Source organism: Botrytis cinerea, chromosome 1 (genome assembly GCF_000143535.2).
Source record: "Botrytis cinerea B05.10 chromosome 1, complete sequence".
In the NCBI taxonomy this organism is placed as follows: Eukaryota; Fungi; Ascomycota; class Leotiomycetes; order Helotiales; family Sclerotiniaceae; genus Botrytis; species Botrytis cinerea.
Window position 1 is genome coordinate 2412922 of NC_037310.1, and position 22801 is coordinate 2435722.

Consider the following 22801-nt stretch of genomic DNA (forward strand, 5'->3'; position numbering starts at 1 on the left):
GTAGAATTCAAGCCTTATCGCAATGCGTGTGAACCCGCCGCTAAAACCTACGTAGTACATCCTGTAGGCTGTATGTAACCATGTTGTATGCACATAAGCCTTGGAATTTTCTTGGGAATCTCACCGTCATCATCCATTTCAAGACGAACGTCTACAGTATCTCTTCTCTTCGTCACATATACGGGATAGTCTCCGTAGGAACTCGCCAATGGAAGACTTGGCGAGATACCAGAGCGATTGATAAATCCGGGTGATTGTTGTTGTGCGGAGAACCAACACAAACAGGCAGAAATCATTGTTATTTTCAACTTGTCAATATGATTTGATTGTCACGGTATCTTTCGTATATCTATCTACTCGAGCATCGATAAGAGAATTTCCCGCCAAGTCGATGATAAAAGTGGACGTTACTCATTGCCGCATCTAATTATTCATCTAAACTTCGGCTGACTAGTCGAGCTAGTCTTCTGGTATATTTCTCGTTCCTAGATCCATTTACGGGAGCTAACATATCATTTCCTCTTGTAGAATAGGATAATCGAAGAAGAAGAAATTTGTACAACTCAAATGTTGAAGTCTCATTGAGTCATTGTGCAGTAGGTGATGTAAACAAATAACAACCGTACACAATTGGGATTCTCGGCTCCCTTGCTTCAATTCTCAATCATCTAATAATCCATATCAATCAATCGACCATATCATCCCATCCTATCACCATCTTGGCAAAGTCCTCAGATCAATTTGAAGCATTGTAAACAATTTTGATACCGCTCGCAGGATAATCCTCGGTGAGCTCCGCAAGTCCCCGTTCATCCCATCCAAACAGCGCCGCAAAAGATAAGCTCAACCACAACCCCCCCATGCCATCATCCACACCTCCACTTGAAGAAGTCAATCTCAAGTATCTACCCAGTACATGTCTTCGACCTTCCTTTTTTGTGCTAGACCTCACCGACGACGTTGAATTCTTGTCAAAAAGAACCATCCGATTACGAACCATGTTTCTATCCTGGCGTTTTTGTGCTTCTACCAGTCATGAACGGTGGGAGTGGGAGAGAGATTGGCTTTTTGTTCCAATTCTGATTCGATAGTTGTGCTATACTCTTCATTTCTCAACATCCTTCTCGGATTCCAGTCTACATTGAGGCTCATGCCAAGTTTACGGGAAAATAGTTAAAAACTCGTGATAAGAAAGGTTAATCAAGACATATGACAGATCCTGTAATCACCATTGGAAAAAATACCAGATCTAAACAACCCCGTAGCGAAACATCAGAAATTCCTCGTGGTATCCGATTGAGACATTGAGACATTGAATTGAATGGAATGCCTATTCCTTCCCGAGACCAATCAATCAATATCAATAAATTATTAATATGGATTCGATTTGTATACAGTACCACATTGGAAAAAGTTAAATCTATTCCATGAAAAACTGATCAAGCATACAGTCATATTTTAATTTCTCTTGTTCTCTAGATTTTATTCAATTACGATCATGATGACACAAAAGTAACAATTCATCACGAGCTGGATAACCTTCGATCATTGTGAATTGTTCCAGTTGTTCTCCCTCCCACTCTCATCATCATACCAACATTATTCGAGATGTCTTGAAATTCATTAGCAGAACTAGCTCTCCGGCACCTTCCTAGTTTCCCAGTCAACCCGCAGGCGGAACTCATCGGTACAAACCGACAAGAAGTGGAGACTTACGTGCCGAGGAGGCGCGTAACTTCTCTTATCACGCCTCGCAACACCATTATCGCGATATCTGGCGATAGGATCATGATAGTGTCATGAAAATGCTGGTTGAAGACGATATTATTAAACTTGTGAAGACGGGTGCCTCGGGAGTCGATATGTTCCTGAAATACGTATCTATGAATCCTCTCACCGTCGAGTTGGACGACCAGAAACCGTACCGAGGTGAAGTGAGTGTAAAAGTAGGTATCAAACCATGGAGAGAGATATTGTTCGCTCTGGTGAGACTTAACTCTGAGGGCGTTGTCTTATGATTGATCGTGACGACCGCAGGCCTTTGTGGAGACCCTGATGTTACTTCCTTTGGGCATTCTGCTGTTCCAAAATACCAGCTGAAGTTGGGTATACCTCTTCTCCTCCAGACATGTCTCGGGAGCATGATGTCAAATAGATGGCGACACGTTCATCTATATCCACTGGGTTTGACTCGTAAGAGAGGAGAACAAAATTTCTGGAATGATTGGTGCTCGTCACTTTATCAGATCGTCCTCATCGCATACACTTCAAGCATGCAAAGTGATTGACGGTCTCGATGCTCTGCTAATTCCATTTCGAATCCTCATCATCACATTCAATATGATGAACATTAAATGATTCGTTCTCGATTTAAAGGTGTGCCTTTCTGATCCATGGCAGCAACAATAGCAATCGAGATGTCAGAGACCTTCGCAACAGCGACGTGACAATTCTTGGCCGCTCAGTAGCCAAAAAAGTGAAAGCCGCGATCATTTAGCCTGTCGCTATCGTGCTGTCTTATTTCGTATGCTAAATCAATCATTTTGCGGGCCAACTACGATATTTGTCAAAGTTAGTCTCAGGTCCTGCTTTGTCGTAGGTTCCAACCACGGGCGCCGCAATGACATTGGCATTGATCATCAGACCAATCGGCCTGGCAATTCTCAGATTACAGGATATCCGGCGACTGGTCTAGATTCGAAGGCTAAGAAGATGGCAGCACGACATTGTCTTCCGCCACCAATGTTCTTGCCTTTCATGAAGAATTCACGTCCTGGATTGAAACCCTAGGCGCCGATGAATATAGGGGTTAGGAGGTGGGTTCTCTCAGAGTCAGCCAGTTGCCATTTATAGGAACCCTTACTCAGGGGCGACACAAGGCATTTTTCGGATTTGGATTCAAGTATCCGACTCGACACACGACGAAGGTAATTATGCCATCGTATCGTAGAATCCTATACTAGGTAGGTATCATCGATTTTTGTATAGACTCTGACGCGACCTGAGCTAAACATAAGGCTTCTTCCAAGCTCAAGTGTTTCAAAGTATCGAAGTGTCATTTCATTCTTAGCTGCGGGCATGTATACTATGCACCTCCTTTTCGTCATCAATGCTTACATATCGAATCGGTAGCAAGAAGCATGGGTGAAATCTTACTTCCGAGTTTTGGACGCATGCAGGCGCACGGCGGCGTGTTCGAAAGATGTATACAAGGGGAAGTCCAGACGAGTAGCGACATGCGCCGACCTTCGCCCTAGCCGCGGAGAATTATGGTAGCAAGTGGTCGAAGGATGGAAGCTTGTGGGGGCATTTTCGGGCTTTATCGACATCAGATTGCCATCCAAGAGAATTGTAAAGATATCAGCTAGGTTTCTGGTAAGATTCGAAGAATGAGATCAAGAGGTACTAATTTAGTCAGAGGGAGCCTTTCCACATACTGTAACAACAATAATAACATATCTCTACCATATTCCGGTCACTTCAGAAAGCTCATTTCAGCCATGGTATCATGTGTGTCATCTTGAGATCGTTGTGAGAGTGTAGACCTCTCAGAAGATTCGACCTCGTTTGAGCCTTGCTCATGTGAAATCTAGCATGAATCTGTAGAGACGATATGGAAGCATGCGCGTATCTGTGGAAGTCTGCTCTCTAGACCTATGCTAAGAAGACTTATTGTGCCTGTTTGTTCATCGATTAATACTCAAGCTTTCGCAAATCCATAAGAATGGCATTCTAGAAACCTTGTCTGTAGATTTGTGGTTAACAAATAGCACAAGTCCCTTTCGGGGTCAACGAATAAAACCGATGCCAACACAAATCAACGCGGATGGTCGAAATCTTTCTGACCGAATTGAACACAATGTTACGGGCATCATTTCTCCATATTGCGAACTTGTAGTTAAGAGCCTTCGACTGTCCCTCTAACTTTATCAGGGACAAAATCACGGTATGTGACCAGTAGTCCGAGAGATAGACAAACATGAGTTTTTGCTTCATGGTGAGAATCCTCTGAATTACTGAATTTCAGTACTTCGTAGTATATCCAATGAAGTAGGGGTATTCTTAGGGAGTCAAAGTGTGGATTATAATTTGGTCCGTTTCATCTAACGTTGTCGCGTCAAACTTACAGATCGATCCTTCGACACATAGAAATAGACAGATGCGTCAGAGGTGTATGGTGTTAGGGTAGCAAATCCCATAGAGCTTCGGCGTAATATATGCCAGCGCATGTCATCAGATCTGTAGGCCATTCGGGGACCCTCTCCGATTCCGTTGAAGATGGATTAATCATTTAAACCCAAGGCTTAAATTTCCGAAAAGCTAGTCAGGTAGGATGAGGTCAAAGTGAGAAATCCTGGAGATAAATCTTATTGCAGATTATTTGCGGAAAGTAATACTGTGTGATCCTGTAACACGACAAAAATGATATCGAAAGCACCCAAGCACCAAAAGGGTCAGTGTAAGGATGATCTGACCCTATGACACCTTTCGAATTAATATTAGCAAACTTTTCAATGGTTTGACGGTTAATATCCAGAGAGCATGCAGGTACAGGATCACAGGAGAATGCTCATCATTTTCATGCAACTAATTATCAACCTCGTTTTAACAAGGGTGTTGATTGAGGCGCAGTTCCGCAGTACATATTACCAGCTACATACCCCAACATCGAACTGCGCAAAGACCAGATGTTTGTTACTAGTAGTTAAAATAAGAACCGTACGGCACTCTCGAGGATCAATTGAAATTATATCGAGGGGGCACGTACCGTGGAACGTCTCGGAAGGATGATGGCAAGGATTCCGAGAGATGCCCTCCAGATTATCTATCGCATTTGCTGGCGATGGCATCTTGTCAGAAATTCATCATGCGTAATGTAGATAAAAGTGGCGGTAGTGGTGGAGGGATCGTTTGAGGTATCATGCACCTGTGGGTGCGAAATGCATGCTAACTATGCAAAAGCAAGACGAAGCCTCTCCGAACAACTTTGAGCAAAGTAGGCATATTATGCCATCTCGTCGCATTCTGCTATAAAGGATATTCGCCCCCAAAATGGACAACAGTTGAAACACGGGAGAGCGGCGTCTAAAGTAAAACAGATGAGAAAATTTGTGATTGGTCACCCAAGAAAACTATTCTGGAAGAGATAAAAACAAACTGCCCAAGATATTATTTGTGTGCTAGTTGTCCAACTGTTGGTAAACCATTCGTAATTGAGCATTTTCAGATGAAACAAATGTATGTTATGAATACCTGGTTGAAGAAAACAGTTCTCCCATATACAGATAGCCGCCGCTTGCAACAGTGCAGAAAGACAATGGAGAACTCTGGTCCATTGAAATGTTTCAATCACATTCTTTGAGTTTATACTTATACATACCAGCACGTGGAAACTGTACTGCCGCGCGTGATGATACCATTACCGGACTCTTACCGAGCATATCCCATAAGTTCAAGGGAAGCTTGTCAGCGTGAGGATATTATGTTGGCCTGTGTGATTCGGTGCCCATGTATAGAATTGGCACAAGCGTTGGATATTCACCGATGGGGTGAGACAAGAGGAAACCCCAGGCAGAGCGGCTGTTGGCACAGATGATTATCGATTGTGTCCGGGAAAGAAACACATGAAGTCATTTCTCCATTGCTTTTCCCGGGGTGTTGCGGTCGTTGAGATTTCTTCGTCTTGTTGTGTTGGATCCGCACTCCACTCACTGTTGGATGTACGACCTCATGAAGATTTTTTCTGTGGTCCTGGCCATGGCTATGAGGAGGAATATTGAGTCTTTACGTTACTGTGAAGATGAACACTGCCTAATGGATTGAGGCCTTCGATGGCCTTTGTCCGGTCGAATTGTTTGTTTGTTGAAGCATAGCAACAGTGCCTGCCAAACTGCATACCGCTTATCGCTATTAGGCGCCCTTGCAGAACTCCTTGTGACCAGGCCTGGGATGAAGATATCACGATTAGATAAACCGAGATAATCTCGGGCATCTGCGAGGACAGTTCGGTAGATTCCCGAGTAGAGAAATCGAGGTGGAGGCATGCTGCAAGGGAAGCAAATTGTAGACAGGGTATAAAGAGCAAATGCTTGGATGATAGAAACCGAGAAGGAGCGGGTAGAGATGGGATGAGTTGATTTCCCATCTGTGCACCTGTGCATATGCATATCGTGTAGATCAGTGTCAGTGCTGTCTTGGAAGCAAAGATCCTAGTAAGTGAAAGAGATTCATTCGAATTGCCTTGCATTTCCCAAATTAGTCATCCAATCGTTTTGCCAGGCAAGCAAGATATTCCATGGCAATGCTCTTCTCGATTCGGAGCAGGAAGGAGACAGGAAAGGAAGAGGAAGAAGCTCCAACCAACAGAGGCCCAAACATCACCAATTAGGCCTTTTCACGTGATGTCTAGTCCCAATACGGCATTCTCGTGGTACTATTCACGCAGGAGTTACAACCTCGGTAGACGATGTACAGTATGTATCTATAGAGTCTAGACATATCATTTTACACGCGCGCATCAAATAGACGGTTCTTTTCTTTCTTCTAATTCACAGTCTTTCGTCTACGTCTTCTTTTCATCTTTTCACCCTTACCTACCATTTTCAACATCTCCCATTCGTTACGAAACAGGATCATTATGATATGTTTCATTATCATCTAATCTACCAAGATCTAACTATCTTGAAAGGCTTCCTTAGAAAATCTCATACACAGCCCTTGTAAATTTAAAATACCTAGCACTGACCCTATTCTGCCATCCCCCCTGTACAGATCTCTCCCGTTTGATTCTATTTTCGGTACGCGAACGCCTCATCCGCAGCTTACTTGTTGACGCCCACATAATTTACGCGCCCATCAGATATTTCTCCAAAATTCGAGATGAGACTACCGCCCAATGTCCTTAGAAGAGACCGGTATTCTTCTGTTGACCAATACAATCATCTCTTGTTCGTCGCCCCTCGAGCTTTGGAGACTTAATAGTCTATCCGCGGCTACTGCTGTTGATCCTAGTCACAAAATTTCGTGCATTTGCCAACGTTTGAAGGCCCAGGAAACTGGGGTCGGATTTATCAAAATGATATCTAAAATCGGACCCATCTTGTTTCATCATTTAGTTGAGGTCTCATTTTTGGACATTGAGCGTTAATGAGGCTATAGACACCACCCAAATGGCCCCCAGCGTTATTTCTTCCAACAGATAATCGAGCTGGTCAATTCTGTATTATAAAGGTCGGTCGCCGGTACACTGGCTAAGACCTTTCGTCCTCATTCAGCATCAACATCATCTTTCGGCTTCTACGAATTTCCTATTGTCAACTCGCTTTAGATTTCAATTCTCAACATCTGACTCCATTCGTTTTCGTGTCAAGTGTTTTCCACGTTTCCTGCCGGCTGGTCTGCAAGTTTCTTATACATCTAATACTTAATTGACTCGTCAATTGTTTCAACCCCTGTTTACTACTAAGTAGTACCAGCCTCCCATAAACCCGCCTTTCTAGAATGCCAAAGGAACAGCGTTCATACAAAGCTATGGATTACTATCGATCACCACCTCTCACCTCTAATAACCTCGTATATCCACCCATCAACTCTCGACCCATGGCCACACCATACTATGAACCACTGCAACACAGCTACCAGAATATGTCGAGCTATGCAACAGGAGGTCCTGTACAACAACCTCCTTTACCACTTCCAACTCAACATTATGTCCAGAATACTCCGATGCCACCTTCCATTCGACCTTCATCTGGAGCATGGACACCCATTGATGATCGAACTTTGATAGCAGCACGGAAGCAGGGATTGAATTGGCAACCTATCCAGGCAACTTACTTTCCAAGCAAATCAGCTAACGCCTGTCGAAAGCGTCATGAACGTTTGATGGAACGAAAGTCTAGTGACGATTGGGACAATGTTAAATCCGAGACGCTTGCAAAGCATTATATGGATATGCGCAAAGAGATCTGGTCCGGACTGGCCGCCGCTACTGGAGAGAAATGGACTGTTGTGGAGCAAAAGGTATGTATTGAAATGCAGACACCTAAGATTTATACTAACATGAAGAAGTGTATGTCAACTGGTCTCAAAAATATGCAAACGTCTGCCAGAGCTTATGCTCGCCGCGAACGTATGATGGAAGTAGGAGGTCAATCTGGAAGCGCACCATACTCGGACCACAATGATTATGAAGTTCATGAAGATAGCGGGATTAGCATCAACCTCGATGGCGACTATGATCGTGATAATGGCTCAGAAGCTTCTACTAACGACCCGCTTAATCAACAACACTATTCATACGCACCACAAGTTCTCTCCGATGGTCGACCGGATGGATATCCACAGACGGACCGTAATGATGGCTACCCACAATCGGATCGCAACGACGGCTACCCACAAACTGACCGAAGTCCATACCACCAAGATAACCGAGCATCATTTCACTCCCGCTTACCTTCGATGGATATGGGCATCGATGCTATTATTAATCAACCATCTGGTCTCTAACGGCTTGTCTATCCTGTGAATTTAATTTCGAATCGTTTCTATAAATTATCGGAGAAATAAGGGTCGGTACTATGAGGGTCAAATTCCTCAAGCTATCTTTGGAAAATGATACCAGGCGTAATTGATATTTTTTATCCGTCATGAGGAGGGAATTAATGAGCTTTCGGCGTTAGAGAGAAGAGTTTTTCAAAATACACTTCGTTACAAGTGTTTCACACAATCATTTCAAAGTTGGGGCGGGTTTCATTTGTGGGCTGGGTTTTGCGACATGAATATGACCTTTACGTCTTTATTTTATCATGTTGTTGGGAATGGAGTATTTGGAAAGGTTTGGGATTTGTATGGTGGAAGGGGACAGGTTTGGTGGAATACTGTGTTATTAGATACAGATTAATATCACCAGAGGATTATCGAGTCCTCATAAAGAGACGATATTAATATAAAAATTATTTGTCTTGACTGTTTTGTTTTCTATTACTGCATATCGTTTGAAAATCCATCGGAAATAAACTGTCTAGTAGCGCTAGCAACATATTTCATCTCATTTAATCAAGATCCTCTACCTGATCCCAATATCAATGCACGTAAGATATTTGACAAAGACAAGTTTATCATAGTTGGCAGTTGTCTGATAGTATCTAGGTACGTACAATCCTTTTCAATAGCCTCAACCCCACACCTAATCCTCGACCCACGGCCGCGCTACCAAACCTTGATTCAGTAACTCAGATTTCAGATACGAAAGTCTAGAGCCAAGCTTTGAGGATGCCGAGTAGCATTCAAAAGTGGGGCTTGTTGTTTGGCTACCTCACGTACGTTTTATTTCGATAGAAGCCCGTATCTGAGGTTGCTCAATGTGTGCTATTTCTCGTCACTTGACGGTAACATGTTGTTGTCTTCTAAGGAACGACATAACATTCATATATATACTCGAAGTATCACGGGGCTTCACTTAAATATATATATTTCAACGTGTCTAGAACGGAGACATCTCACATCGAAATCTCCAATCCAACACCCACGACAGCATACAAGCAATCATCCACTCTCTCTAACCAACCAACCCACCCACTCAAAAAACACCACCCAACTTCCACATACATCTAACCCAAAATCCGGGCCTGACGCTAGACAGATCCACAAATGCCAATATCGCAATCTCAAGATCCATCCATCCTATCCTCGCGATCCTTTCGCTTCGGGGATTCCCCACATATTCACCGAATCACGGATTTCGACTCGTAAAATATCCTTGCTTTGATCTCTTCCTTCCTTTCGCTTGTATCTTGGTAGGAATTTTGGGATTTTGGATCTTGGATGTTGGAGATGGGGATGGGGATCGAGAATTGTGTACCTACCTAGGGTGCTGCCGATGCTTAGGTCATGCATATGATGCGTGACTTTTAGTTGAGGTACGCTGCGAGTGCGAGTGCGGGTGCGAGTACAAGTCCTTCTAGTGCTGTGCGATGCTTGATCTTCTGGTTATATTTGTTGTGTATTGTATGAGTGAAAAAGTCAAGTCGATGTCCGAGGTAAGTTTGGTATTGAAAATAAAAGCCAGTGTTGACCTTGCTATCTACCCCTCTCTCTCTCTTCATTTCGCAAAATACGCACTGCAATTATTCGAAAATTGGAAGCAATGCCCCCTATTTAAAGAACCTCAATAAACCGCCAAATTCATCCACGAATTTTAACTCAAACCAAGCATCAGGCCATCGCAGATCCGACCTCCCTCTAAATCTATCTCGCTAGTCTTGCAACTAGCACTTCCAGAAAGCCCTAGGAATAATTCTCGAGTAAGGTAAGACTGTGAACAACCTTCTCATATCACTTTGCCAGCTCACCAGTAAATAGACTCTCAAATATCTAACAAAGGGATCTGTCAGTTACACTTCCAACTTTGAGGCAACTACTATCCATATCCATTCATATCCACTACAACAAAAACCATTTCTTCCTCTTCCTCTTCCTCTTCCTCTTCCTCTTCCTCTTCCTCTTCCTCTTGCTCTCACCCAACTCAAGCGACAAAAACACCATTACCGAGTATCTTATCCACGGTGCCTATAAATCTCTCCACAAGCAATCCACAAAAGACACACATATACATAACAAACCATTCCAATCACTTCAGGCACCCGAGAACAAAACCAAGCTCTCCTCAATCAAACAAAAAAATAAACCATACGCACAGATATCTGATACATCCTATCCACCCATGCAGATCCACACCCCGCACTGGCGCTTATCCCGCCTCTTTCTTCTCCCCCCCCATCTTCCCGAATCTGGATATTTCTCCTCCTCTCTATTCTCTGTTCTCTGTTCTCTTTTGAGAACAAAATTATCCAATCTTACTTTCTTTCAGCCTCAAGACTTAACCCCGCTTTCATCTTGATTAGACTTCGGGCTGGGATGTTGATTCCCTGTATATGCTTTGAGAAGATTATTTACATGAGTTACTCATTGTAGAAGATTTATTCGAATGTATGTAAGGATAGGTAAATTACTTTCACGTCCCTCCCTTAGATTCCACACCTGAATAGATAGAATCTACCTTCCCACCATAAAATCCAACCACAGAACCCACACGCAGCACAACACGTACGAGTTTCCGAGCAGAAGATCAATCCACCATATACACAATCAATAAATACAACAAAGCAACAAAGAAGCCATTCCTTGCACAGAACAAATCCAATCATCCTATTCCAGCATGCGAGAATAAACGAAGCTGATGATCTGCAGATACATATATGTGAGATAAAACCTACCTACCGGTAGTTAATCGAGACCCACAGTGAAAAATGAAATATATATAAATAATCCTCCTAATGATAAAGAACCTCCCCAGAAATCAAGCTCCATCCGGTTTTCCAAAAAAAAAAAAAAAAAAAAAAAAAAAAAAACAGCACAAGTAGAATTCCCACGACAAGTATGAAAAAGAATCAAGAGGAAAGAGGAAAGAGTAAATCTACACCCAAAGCTCCAAACTCTAAGAACTCCATACAAACCCCTCATTCCTGATTCGAGATTCCAGATCCACACTTCACGAAATTCGAAACTCGAATCTTCTATTGTATATATATATGTATATATGTATTACCTCACTCATCTTCGTCTTCATCTTCATCTTCATATCCACCCGGACATATCTCCAAACTAAACTTAACTAAATTAAACCCACCATATACTATTTTCAAATTTCCAACACCTCCATATCCTCATCCTCATCCCCTCAAGATATTCATTCACACATCACAACACTCTCATCCCATCCAATCAATCAATCAATCAATCCAATTTTCACATTTCCCCAATCCTGCATTTGAGATCCACATTCTACAATAATATATAGTATACGTAATACATAAATATGAACCAACATCCCACCCCTCAGCATCCCAACCCTCAACATCCCAACCCCCTCCCCTCCCCTCCCCTCCACACAAAACCAGCCGATCCCATCTCTCGCGAACCAGCTCGCTATAGTATTTCCTCCGGAAACCCAGGAAATCCATCGATACGAATTCAAAGAGACGAGTAATAACCATACTCGCTCACGCGCGAATGAATCACCGTCTGACGATTCCCGGATGCTGGAAAATCACTCATTCATTCATTCAGTAATTGTTCGGCACAGCCACAATGGAGTTTTGTCTCCTGCGAAAACGCACCATGTGGCTTACGCAGGGGGAAACGATAAAAGCTGAATCCGGGAAGGAGAAAAGGAGAGGCGTTGTTAGTGTTTGAGATTTCGTTCTGACATTCATGGATGTGTGATTGGAGGGTGTAGAATCGGGGTAAATACGTGTGGTGCAGCTTGTGAGAATAAGCAAGCAGTGAGGATGTGAAATTAAAGTGAAGGTATTTTTGCGGATTGGAATTTGATAGGGTGGTGGTGGGTGTATATTGATTTGATGAGAGAGGACTGGATGCAAGTAAAGAAGTGCTGTTGTTATTATTTCCGGATCGAATAGTTCCATGCAAAATCTTATAACTGACTTTTTTGGAGACCAAATCCCATGGCGTTAGATGTAGGATTTCAACTCAGAAAAGTATCGCTAGACAATTGAGGGGGCATGGCTGATGGTCAACCAGACGAGTTAGTCAACAAGCTAAGACTTTGCGAGAAATCTTTTGTGCTGTTTGGATATCGTCTAATATCGTTTTCGAGGACTTCCTTCGCTTCATCCATCGGCTCAAGTAGCATCTCTGAGTGCCTTTGGGATGTCTTAAGCAATTCTAGAAAGCAGCGAAACAAGATCTGAGTTAATCCTGGCTAACGCGCTGGACAATGACTTCCTCTTCAATCTTGTCAATAGATATGCTACCTGCAACCTGACCCGCGGGACTTTCGTAGAGAATATTGTTTTCGGATATCGTAGATAGCGTATTGCTACTGCTGCAGTCGATATTCTGTGGACGAGATGTCGAAGCCGAAGATTCCATTTGGGATGAAGGTATCAATGATGGTCTAGGCTGAGAGGGAAGATCTCCTGTGCATGTCGGTGCTAGTGATGGATAACTCTCAGTCGAGCTAGCCGTATCCGAGTTTTCAGATAAACCAAAAGTCTCATCCGTCTCATCTGGAAGCAAGAGGCCGGAAAATAAAGAATCCTCAGCTTCCCAATACATGTTACTTATTGCGTCTGAGAAATCTGTAGGATATCCTGGCATAGTTATTGATGATAGAGACGTTCCGAATATACTCATCAATGTTGTTTGTTCAAGAGATCTTGAAGGGCTCGCTGTTTCTGTTCCCGTCACAATAGCTGTACTCAGCACCGCTTGCTGGGTATGAACCTGTAACTGCCCCTGAAGCCGCGGAGCACCATTATATCGTCGCTTTCGCACCGACTTTCGCACTCTCGCCTTTTTCGCTATGCTATTCGTAGAAGTCCAAGCAATGTCACCCATGTAGCTACCTGCGCAAAAGACAGAGCTCATGCGACATTCAGTATCTGCACGGAAACATCGATCGCAGCATTGCTGGTCAGCGCATTCGCGAAGACATCGCAGTTTTTGGCCACGGCAACGATCACACGCAAATCGTCGAGATAAAATTCCACACGCGTTTATATCCATCACTTTTAAGAATATATGAACAGAATGTTGAAACTAAAAATCGCGAAGAAAAGATGTGTATTTTGAATAAGAGAAGACCCAACTCGAGAACAACTTTCTGAGCAGTGAGAATATGAGTACTTCGAACAAGACGAGAGCCAACCCGACTTAAATAACACAAAGAAGCAGGCAGTCATGCAAGAAGAAGGCACATAGCATAGCATACGCCACTTCAAGGAACAGACACATCACATCGCGTCATGCGACCAAATCCATTGTAAACATCTCTATCTCTCCAATCTCCCCTACCACGTATGCCTTTCCAGATCTCCAAGCAGACAGCACACTTATCCGAGCAGAATCACACCCCCCAACCCAACACTCTCATCTATCTTCAATACACAATCCCATCACAAACTCCTCGCTATACAGAAATATATGAATTCCCAGAGCTGAGTTGCTAGCAAAGCAGTGCTCTAACAAACTTGCTCCAACAGTTGGGATTACGAGATATGTGCATTCTATCCATTTGGTTGCAGATTTTACGGCGCAGGTGGCTATAATCGAGCGAGTATCACATGACCACTTGGTATTACATGCCCTTACTCTGATTGGTGCACTCAGGGGCTTAGATACATACACTGACATACACTATCCCCTAGACTAGGTGCTCTCTTCTCAAAATTATATATCAAATCAATCTATCAATATTTGAATCGAAAAATTGATAAAAATGATAGAAAAACATTCAATTTATTATACGTTTAAATCTTGTAATATCACACGTATTTCGTACGAAGAGACGGGTTTGCGGCTAATTTCAGTTTTATATTGACTAATTTGAAACCACTAAAAACTTTAAACTTCCAAGCAAATCCTATCGGATTTCAACAGATTACTAACGCCAGTGAAAGTCAACAATCCCAGATCCCACACTCCATAAGTTCCCATTGAATTACAATTAACCTTAAGCTTAAGCGGCGGCAGCAACCTGAGCTGGAGCGACACCAACACGCTCCTTCGACAAGATGTCTACAAGGAGAGGATTTGGTCTGTTGTCTTTGCCGGCTGGGTAAACAGCTTGGTTCTTCTTGTAACGTTGAACATTCTCAATGTACATGTCGAAGAGGTATGAGGAATCCATTGGTCCTCCCTTAGCCTCAGGATGGAATTGGGTGGAGAAAATTGGACGGGTCTTGTGAATCATTCCTAGAATCTGTTAGCAAGTGTTTAAGAAAAAAAACTTGGCAAAATTTACCTTCGTTGGATCCATCGTTCAAGTTGACGAAGTATTCCTTGAAATCGGATGGGAGAGTAGTCATATCAACGGCATAACCGTGGTTTTGACTGGTAATGTGGCATTGACCGGTGGTCAAATCAAGAGCTGGGATGTTGTGGGCACGGTTTCCGTACTTGAGCTTGATGGTGCGGGCACCAGCTGCAAGAGCAAGCAATTGATGTCCCAGGCAGATACCAAAGACTGGTAGTTGGGATGACTCCATCAATCTAGTCAAATGGTAGACAGTCTCTTGACAATGAGTTGGGTCACCAGGTCCGTTGGAGATAAAGACACCATCGAAATGGTGGGCGACCTTATGAATTGGGAAATCATAAGGGAAGACAGTAACGCTTGCGCCACGGCTAACCAAACTTCTGAGAATGTTCTCTTTGACACCGCAATCGATAACTGCGACGTGCATATCTCCATGGGCAGAGCTAACGTGGAATGGAGCTTTGGTGCTGACTTTTTTGACCAAGTTGATTTGCTCAGGATCAACGAAAGCCTCATCTTGATCGGCATCATATTCTTCTCCGATGGTGATTCGAGCCAAAGAAGAACCTTCCTCTCTCAAATAGGTAACGATGGCTCTGGTATCAACACCAGAAATAGCTGGAACACCCTCACGGGCACACCAATCACTCAAACTCTCCACAGCGGTCCAATGACTGTACTTCTCAGCATAATCTGCAACAACCACACCAACACATTGAATGTTTGGTGACTCGAAATACTTCAGAAGCCCATGCTCATCTCTGGCAGATGATGGAACACCATAGTTTCCGATCAAAGGTTGAGTGAAGACAAGAATTTGTCCACGGTAAGAAGGATCGGTCATGGATTCGGGGTAACCGACGAGGGATGTTGTGAACACGGCTTCACCAGAGATGTTGGACTTGGCGCCAAAAGATTTGCCGTGGAAGACTGGGCCATCCTATCAAAGATCGTCAACTCAGAAATTTCTTCACACGCCAGCCAATGTAACATACCCTGATTGTGAATGTAGCTCGGTCATGGGAGATTGGAGTAGCACGAGGCCGGGTGTATGGCATGGCACGGCCAGCACTTCCTTCAACAGTAGCTAGGAATCGAGTCTGCTGAGCAACTCTTTGGATGCCATAGCCGGTTGGCTTAAAAGCTGCAGGCTTTACGAATCGGGAGAACATGATTGTAGTTGTTTGTTTTTGTAAAATTTAGTAGACGGTAGGGTTTGAGAAAGCTATTTCAGTTGACTGAAGCTTTCCAGATGTGATCTAAAAGGGTGTTAGAGTTTTGGCCGTGGCAAGTAATCGTTAGGGAGGGGTCATAGATAGGGTTGCGTGCGAACCTGAGATATAATCCTGCAAGAACATGCTGTTAGCCAAGTCGCTCTTAGATGATAGAATCACTGTAGATATTTTGATTGATGAAGAGTCACATCTCTCGAGGAAAGAATGGTAGAAGAGTTGGCATCCAAAATTCAAGTCCACAGATAAGAATTGAGGAATTCATGACGTTTGACTCATCCTCCTCCTCCTCCTCATCATCATCATCCACATCCACATCCAGAGACAAAGAAACCGAACATACCTGAGAAGTAAAAACTGACGAGCGACCACTCATACGCGCGACTTTTCTATTCGTATCTGATAGATCAGTAGGAAGAAGAGTTTTGAAGATGTTGAGATGTAAATGTTCAGAAGGAATTCATTGAGGTGGGAAGTTTAAAAATTGTGGAGTTGTGTTTTGGTGTGACAGATGGATAGTCCAAAGTCAAAAAAGATACACCAAGTGGGAAAAAAAGGTTGAATGCCGCTTTGTTCTCTGGGAATCGCGCTAATGTTGTGTTGGAATTATGTAATTGGTCAATTGTGTGGGTTTACGGTGCTCATCGAAAAAAAGTAAGGAAAAAAAGAAGTGAAGATAGAAAAAATTAAGCGAATGGTGATGGGAGTGATGGGAGAGAAGGGAGAGAAGGGAGAGAAGGAAAGATTAGAAAGCCGATGACGGACTTGAGAGCACGGAATAGTAAAAGGGACTAGAAGAACCACCTGGTGAACCAATGAAGATCGCCAGAAGCTTCAATTGTAAAACGCAATTCGATTTCTTAATGCTTTGATTCCCAGCCGGCATTGGCCAATGGCATTATAAATATCACATCTTATCTTTCCCGTTCGGGGATTTTGGGACCATCACACATCACATCGCAACAACGTAGATCCAGGAGACGACGGGGAGGAGGTAAAAGCAGCGTCCCGTTTATACCTCAAAGAGTTTCAACATTTTCTGCGATGGAGATGGCATCAGCATCGTCAATCGGCACGGAGGAGGAGGGGGGCACGTGGGAGGAATGCACAGTACGTACAGGACATTGTGCAGACTGAGTATCATCTAGGTAAGGAGTACGTACCTATTGCTATTGATCATTGATATGCAGACATGTAGCAGAATCCTCTATTGTGCCTTCTTCTTTTCCCCAGCCATACGTGAAAGAAAGCCAAGCACGCAAAGGTAGCATCGCATTGTCATCCGGAAAGAGCACATCGGAAAATTCTACTTCATCATCGACCCATCCATCCATTTCACGTTTTCATCCAGACTCCATAGATCGATCAACAATAACACGCAGACCCGAGAAAATTTGCAAATTCTGCACACGTTTGGCCCCATCTCAACCCATCCCACCCCATCCCACCACTCATTCATTGCTGAGCTGTATTGTATGCACTCTGTCCGCCAAAGAAAATCAGGGGCTGCGAGAAAAGAACCCCGCCATGTGGCTGGGGCTGCTGGGCGTACGAGTAAGAGCAGAGCAAATTAGGTCATGCGAATTACCAACTTCTTCGCTTCTCGGGAATTCCTTGGTCAACGACACACATACTTCCCCAGGTATCCGAGAAACATTACATCCGTCCGAGAAAACTACGGTACTACCAAGAGTCTGTATGTATGGTAGTGGTACAACATTGGTATTATCTCAAGCACCCAACTGATCATAGGTACCAGGTATTGAGAGTCACTGCGAGTATTTTCTATCATTACAATCAAATCATCTTACAACTCGACGGGCGATAGCCCTTCTCATCTGCGGTGAAACTCTCTAGCTATGTATAGAGAACTTCACCTGTTAAAATCTTACTTCTCCTTTGCTTCTCAATAACGTCTATCTTGATCTCGGGGTGGTCCTCTGTAGCTGTCATAAGATCCTCTATCATAACCTCTGTCGTAGCCTCGATCACCCCCCCTACCTCCATATCCATACCCGCGACCACCACCACCACCACCACCACCACCCCCACCTCTACCTTGGTAACGTCCTGGACGCTGATTTCTTGGCCCCCGGTGACCCGATGGAGGTCTGATGCCCGAGAAGATTTCTTTTCCACGATCAACAAATCTGTCATGATCCTCAAATGTATATCTGTTGATATCTTGTCCAGTATGACGTAGAGTATCCTTAGTGGTAATGGCTGCAATTGCATCTAGTCGCCTATTGACCAATTCTTCTGATGCGGGCTGCCAGTACAGCGTTGGTTGTGTTGTAGTAGATTTAAAAAGCTCCGACAAGTTTCGCACAGGTGCAGCTCTTGGACCGCCTAAGCTTCTAGGTCCAGATGGTGCTCCTTCGATACCCCTTGAAGGTCCTGTCGGCGCAGAAAATGGAATCGATTGCTTTCTGGCAGACATCATTTGAGGATCCCCCGTAGATTCCTGCAAGACAGCAGTAACTTGACGATCACCGTCATTTTCTATCTCCTCATAGACTACCTCCCACTTTTTCGTATTCCGCCCAGCGCCGGATGCTTGTTCTTGATCGATCCATTCTTTAACTTTTTCGTCTGGTATGAAATCCACCCACAATGCTTTGCGATTAGGCTCATCAGGCCAGACACGATCGTGCATTACGCTGCGAACTCTTGCTGCGGCAGAGAGCGTTTTAAATTGAACGAGCGCATGAGTGCGGACGCGATCGATGTGGAAATGTAAAATCGCATCTGGATCTGGATCACTGCCAGGTGGAGTAGCCAAAGTTGTGAGATAATCATGAAGTCGAGGTTCTTGAAGTGGCCGAACGAAGTTGCGGATATATAGAGCTGAAGTTGCAGGATGAATAGCGGGAGTAATCGGATTGTATGATGCCTCATCCTCTACAGGCTCTTGCGAATAATGTCGCATTTCTGTGTCTTCATTCGACTTCTGTGGAGGGGAAAATAAATTTTTGAATCTCGAATCGCGTGGCCGTGAGAGTTCCGGTGAAGCTGTCACGAGTTCACCATGAGGCTGAGGCTCTTCAATATCGATGTCCATTTTATTGGCTTCTTCCTCATTTGTATTGGAAACTGCCTGCTCGACGATTACTTCTTCTTTAGAGTCATCGATAATTGTAGGTCCATCTTCACCCATTGTCACCTCCTTCGATTCAACGTTAACTTCGCCTGTATCAACCGCATTGTGTTTCTCCACCCATTCCGCATCCTCATTGGAAGTCGCAACTTCTTCGATATTGTCGCTTGGCCGAGCTCGTTTTCGAGAAATATCAGTGGCTGTAGGCGCTGGACTTTGTGATCTGCGCTTTCTCTTTTGTCGATCTTCAATTGCTTCTCGAGGTTCCACGGAGAGCTCGGCGGAGCGATTACCCTCAGGTTGTTCGGGTGGCTGAGATGTAGCTTGCGAAGGAGGCAGGGAAGATTCCGTCGTATCTATTGGTTGTGCAGGCTGAATTTCCTCTTCTTCCTTTGTTTCATCTGAGGGGTGTTGTTCATCATCTGGAGCCGAAGTTGACGTAGTCTCCGCCTCCTTCAAATCGACAGGCTCAATGGTCGGATCTGTTTGTTGCTCTGCGGAAATTTCAGGGGGTGAGGTTTGGGGTTCGCTATTCTCAGGAATTGTGTTTCCTTGCGATTCTTCTGTGTTGTCAAGTCTGGACTCTGTGCCAATGTCGAAAGATGTTTGTGTGGGTGAAATTGTGTCTGGAGATGTCGTAGACTCTGGGTTTATTTTGCTCGCATCATCCTGTATTGTCATGTCGCTTTCCGACTCATTTTCGTTCTCTGCAGATATAAGTCGAGCGACAAGAGCAGGTTTGAGACCAGTTTGGGGAAGGCCTCGTTTTTTCAACTCTGCCTTCAGGTCAACGACCTTCAATTTATTCCAATCAGTCATTGTAAATGGTGTGTGCAAGTCAACTTAATAATTGCGCATTGCTGGAAAACTCAATTGAATGGGATTTATGTAATTGTGTTCTTGATGGGATACTGTTCTGTCTTCAATCTGTCGTAGAATTAGAAATTAGAAATTGTATCCTGCAAACAATTTATCAAAGCCCGGAATCAAATTCAACGCGTCAGGATCACGTCTGATCCTTGCAAAATGTTACGGAACCATCCGAACTATGCCACATGGATGAGGTCCATTACCTAAGGCGGACTGGTACTTTTGCCTTAAAATCGAGGCTTCACAATCATGGGCACTTTTGTCTTGCGCTTCGATTCCAGCTGGAAGACATCTTGATGGATACCTCATCTCATGAAACCAATTATCGAGTACTATCGAGTCTGCGTAGATATCACCATGCATGTGAATTCAAGGCGCGCCCATTATGGATTATGTATGTCTATTATATTTTACTTTCTTTTTCGACTAAACAGTTATACTGCATGGCCTATATCTTGTCGACTCTCTGTTCTCGGACTGCTCCTCCCTGTCCTCGAACTACTCCTCCCCGTTCTCGAACTGCTCCTCCCTTGTTCCCCCAAATCGCCCCCCGACTCAATTACAGTGACGGTTGTCGTATTCTTGACACGTCCTTCTCTGGGGTTTTGTTGCTCATTTCTCACACTCACTTCTCTGCTTTCCCATATTTCCAGCCTATCATCAACAGTTAGTTCGTTTTCTACCATGTAGACGACCAAGTCCGAAAGATGCAAACATCTGAATTGAGATGTCAAGGACACAAGAAACTTACCCTATTGCTCCATCTGAAATATCTTGTGTGCTCCCGTGTATTATTACATCTCTACTTTCACTTCTATACATCGAGTTGTCTCTTTTATTTCCGAATCTTGAACTGGTCGCATTCATCAAGTATCTCTTCGGAGCCGTTTTGCTCTTTGACTTGGTGCCATCACTAGTTCCAGACCACGATCTCCAACCAAATAGTTTTCTTGCTAACGGCCAACACATCGGTATATTGGTCACAAACATCACAGTTGATGCTTCTCTTATATACCACTTTATTAACCAATATTAGCGTTTTGAAGACAGAAACAGTTAATGGAACTTACGTAGGTCCACATCACACCAAAAGGGTGTACGAAGGAATAATATTTGTTAGCTGCAGCAGATATGATGGCAAATATGCCGAGAGAGAAGACGCTGATGAGAAGAGCTTTCCTAAACATGCTGTCAGTAAATCGCACAAACGGATGACTGAGACCAAAGGAAGCAAAAAACGAACTTCATAGTAGGGAGCTGTGCCTTGATAACCATCGGCATTGGTAGAAACAACATCATGAGATCGGAACTGATGTTGAACGTTGCGTTTACTATCAAGTGATGGAGAGCTGTTGAGCATTGCTCTGTAATCTTCATATTAGTCTACTATCTCGAAAGAAAAGGCATCGCTTCGGACGAACCATTAGGAGTAGGGACTGCCCAATAGTTTGAGAATGGTCGACACCATACCCCAAAATAAAGAACCTCCATGACCAACAAGCTTGTACCCACGTATGTGGCGACTAGTTTTACAATGAAACTGTGGGGTTTAATACCCTGCCTATATCTTTCATTAATATAGCTAACAGACGACGTTGGGAGGGGGACATACATCATCTGCATATACATCAACAACAAACAAGTTTTGCCACCCCAGATCGTCATGATCATTGACTGTTCCACTACAAGCACGAGTTTGCTGCCTTTCACACGAGATGCAATTGATTCGGGAGTGAGCTATTGAGCTACCGTCAGCTCTCCAGTTTGGAAGACTTTGGATTAGAACACGAACTTGTGGAATATCAGATGGTAGAATCAGATTTGTATCTAAATTGAATACAATATTTATAGATATCATGAGAGTAGTGTAGAAGAGCTATGATGTGTGTTAGATTTGAAAAACTGATTTGAAATAGGTATCACTTACAAACACGACGAGCATGACATAATCTTGTAGTTGGTAACCCTTTACCGACCCAAGTTGTAGCCATCTCGAAATACTGAGAAGAAGACTCGTTAGTTCTCACTGTGGTCGGGAGGACAGCATCAACCTCAAAATCACGGTGGACGAGATGCTACTGTCAATGCGTGATAATACATACTATCTGAGGATTAAAATCAGCACCACAAACGGGTACCAAATCGCCGCTTCTACCAATAGTGAATGCATTTTGTGTTTCTCGGTCGTTTTTCAATCACGGTTCCCCTATGCAATATCCCGCAAGAGAATTCTCGTGCATGTACCGGTAATTCTTATATCATGATAGGCTCGAACGAAGGAAGTATTAAGCGCATCCAACGAAATTAATTAAAGGGATGGCGATCGGGACAAAATTCGAGGGAGACAGCACATGAAATGCAAGATGAGAGAATGGGTAAAATAGCCAACTTTCAGTGGGAAGTTTATTCTTGTATACCAAGAATTAACATTTCCGGGAGCACGTCTCTAAGATGAAATGGAAGATCACGAGCAGAGATAAGAGCGCGCTAGAAGCAATTTTGATACTTCTAGCTTGGACGTCAAAAGATTCGCTATGACTTTTATCGCCGAAAAATGTTATTTCACATGGCAAATACTCCTTGCCACAGTGCCATAGGGAGTATGGAATCGCGTCTTTCCTTATCAATGTTCGGAAATATAGCTGTTATGGGTTTAGGCGTCGTTGGCTTGATCGATGTGGTTTCACATATCGAGTTTCATTTGTGTTCGAAGTATTAAATTTGTATATATTCATTCGATCACCCGTCATTCACGTAGAT

General features: G+C 43.6%; 5 protein-coding genes across 5 annotated transcripts, besides 3 other annotated features; 1 reads left to right on the top strand and 4 right to left on the bottom strand.

The window, feature by feature from the left end:
- Positions 1-6527: 6527 nt before the first annotated feature.
- BCIN_01g06910 (hypothetical protein) lies at positions 6528-8957 on the top strand. Its single transcript, XM_024690653.1, has 2 exons — positions 6528-8022; positions 8071-8957. The coding sequence occupies exons 1-2, from the start codon at positions 7501-7503 to the stop codon at positions 8506-8508; spliced, it is 960 nt and encodes a 319-aa protein (XP_024546422.1). The 5' UTR covers positions 6528-7500; the 3' UTR covers positions 8509-8957.
- A 3495-nt stretch (positions 8958-12452) lies between these two features.
- Positions 12453-13533, bottom strand: BCIN_01g06920 (hypothetical protein). Its single transcript, XM_001561150.2, has one exon. The coding sequence runs from the start codon at positions 13450-13452 to the stop codon at positions 12775-12777; it is 678 nt and encodes a 225-aa protein (XP_001561200.2). The 5' UTR covers positions 13453-13533; the 3' UTR covers positions 12453-12774.
- Positions 13534-14389: 856 nt separating this feature from the next.
- BccarA lies at positions 14390-16101 on the bottom strand. Its single transcript, XM_001561149.2, has 3 exons — positions 15838-16101; positions 14828-15782; positions 14390-14778 (listed from the first exon to the last, which is right to left on the bottom strand). The coding sequence occupies exons 1-3, from the start codon at positions 16012-16014 to the stop codon at positions 14543-14545; spliced, it is 1368 nt and encodes a 455-aa protein (XP_001561199.1). The 5' UTR covers positions 16015-16101; the 3' UTR covers positions 14390-14542.
- Positions 16073-16101: a sequence feature (Short protein (BCIN_01g06935, ATZ46014.1) was converted to a misc_feature.).
- A 74-nt stretch (positions 16102-16175) lies between these two features.
- Positions 16176-16188: a sequence feature (Short protein (BCIN_01g06935, ATZ46014.1) was converted to a misc_feature.).
- Positions 16189-16417: 229 nt separating this feature from the next.
- Positions 16418-16450: a sequence feature (Short protein (BCIN_01g06935, ATZ46014.1) was converted to a misc_feature.).
- Positions 16451-17783: 1333 nt separating this feature from the next.
- Positions 17784-20131, bottom strand: BCIN_01g06940 (hypothetical protein). Its single transcript, XM_001561148.2, has one exon. The coding sequence runs from the start codon at positions 19988-19990 to the stop codon at positions 17981-17983; it is 2010 nt and encodes a 669-aa protein (XP_001561198.1). The 5' UTR covers positions 19991-20131; the 3' UTR covers positions 17784-17980.
- Positions 20132-20354: 223 nt separating this feature from the next.
- On the bottom strand, positions 20355-22434 carry BCIN_01g06950 (hypothetical protein). Its single transcript, XM_024690654.1, has 9 exons — positions 22144-22434; positions 21969-22041; positions 21834-21917; positions 21654-21778; positions 21463-21602; positions 21285-21405; positions 21112-21220; positions 20793-21058; positions 20355-20695 (listed from the first exon to the last, which is right to left on the bottom strand). Exons 1-9 carry the CDS (start codon positions 22209-22211, stop codon positions 20476-20478), a joined length of 1206 nt encoding a protein of 401 aa, XP_024546423.1. The 5' UTR covers positions 22212-22434; the 3' UTR covers positions 20355-20475.
- Positions 22435-22801: the final 367 nt, after the last annotated feature.

What these genes read in the sequence shown, in the direction of transcription:
- BccarA (XM_001561149.2), bottom strand. Translation starts at nt 16,014, where the DNA reads ATGTTCTCCCGATTCGTAAAGCCTGCAGCTTTTAAGCCAACCGGCTAT. An exon ending in GAGCTACATTCACAATCAGG is followed by an intron (nt 15,783 to 15,837) that starts GTATGTTACATT and finishes GATCTTTGATAG; the next exon opens with GATGGCCCAGTCTTCCACGG. An exon ending in GAACGATGGATCCAACGAAG is followed by an intron (nt 14,779 to 14,827) that starts GTAAATTTTGCC and finishes AACAGATTCTAG; the next exon opens with GAATGATTCACAAGACCCGT.
- BCIN_01g06910 (XM_024690653.1), top strand. Translation starts at nt 7,501, where the DNA reads ATGCCAAAGGAACAGCGTTCATACAAAGCTATGGATTACTATCGATCA. An exon ending in GGACTGTTGTGGAGCAAAAG is followed by an intron (nt 8,023 to 8,070) that starts GTATGTATTGAA and finishes AACATGAAGAAG; the next exon opens with TGTATGTCAACTGGTCTCAA.
- BCIN_01g06940 (XM_001561148.2), bottom strand. Translation starts at nt 19,990, where the DNA reads ATGACTGATTGGAATAAATTGAAGGTCGTTGACCTGAAGGCAGAGTTG.
- BCIN_01g06950 (XM_024690654.1), bottom strand. Translation starts at nt 22,211, where the DNA reads ATGCATTCACTATTGGTAGAAGCGGCGATTTGGTACCCGTTTGTGGTG. An exon ending in ATGTCATGCTCGTCGTGTTT is followed by an intron (nt 21,918 to 21,968) that starts GTAAGTGATACC and finishes CACACATCATAG; the next exon opens with CTCTTCTACACTACTCTCAT. An exon ending in TTGGTGTGATGTGGACCTAC is followed by an intron (nt 21,059 to 21,111) that starts GTAAGTTCCATT and finishes TGGTTAATAAAG; the next exon opens with TGGTATATAAGAGAAGCATC.
- BCIN_01g06920 (XM_001561150.2), bottom strand. Translation starts at nt 13,452, where the DNA reads ATGAGCTCTGTCTTTTGCGCAGGTAGCTACATGGGTGACATTGCTTGG.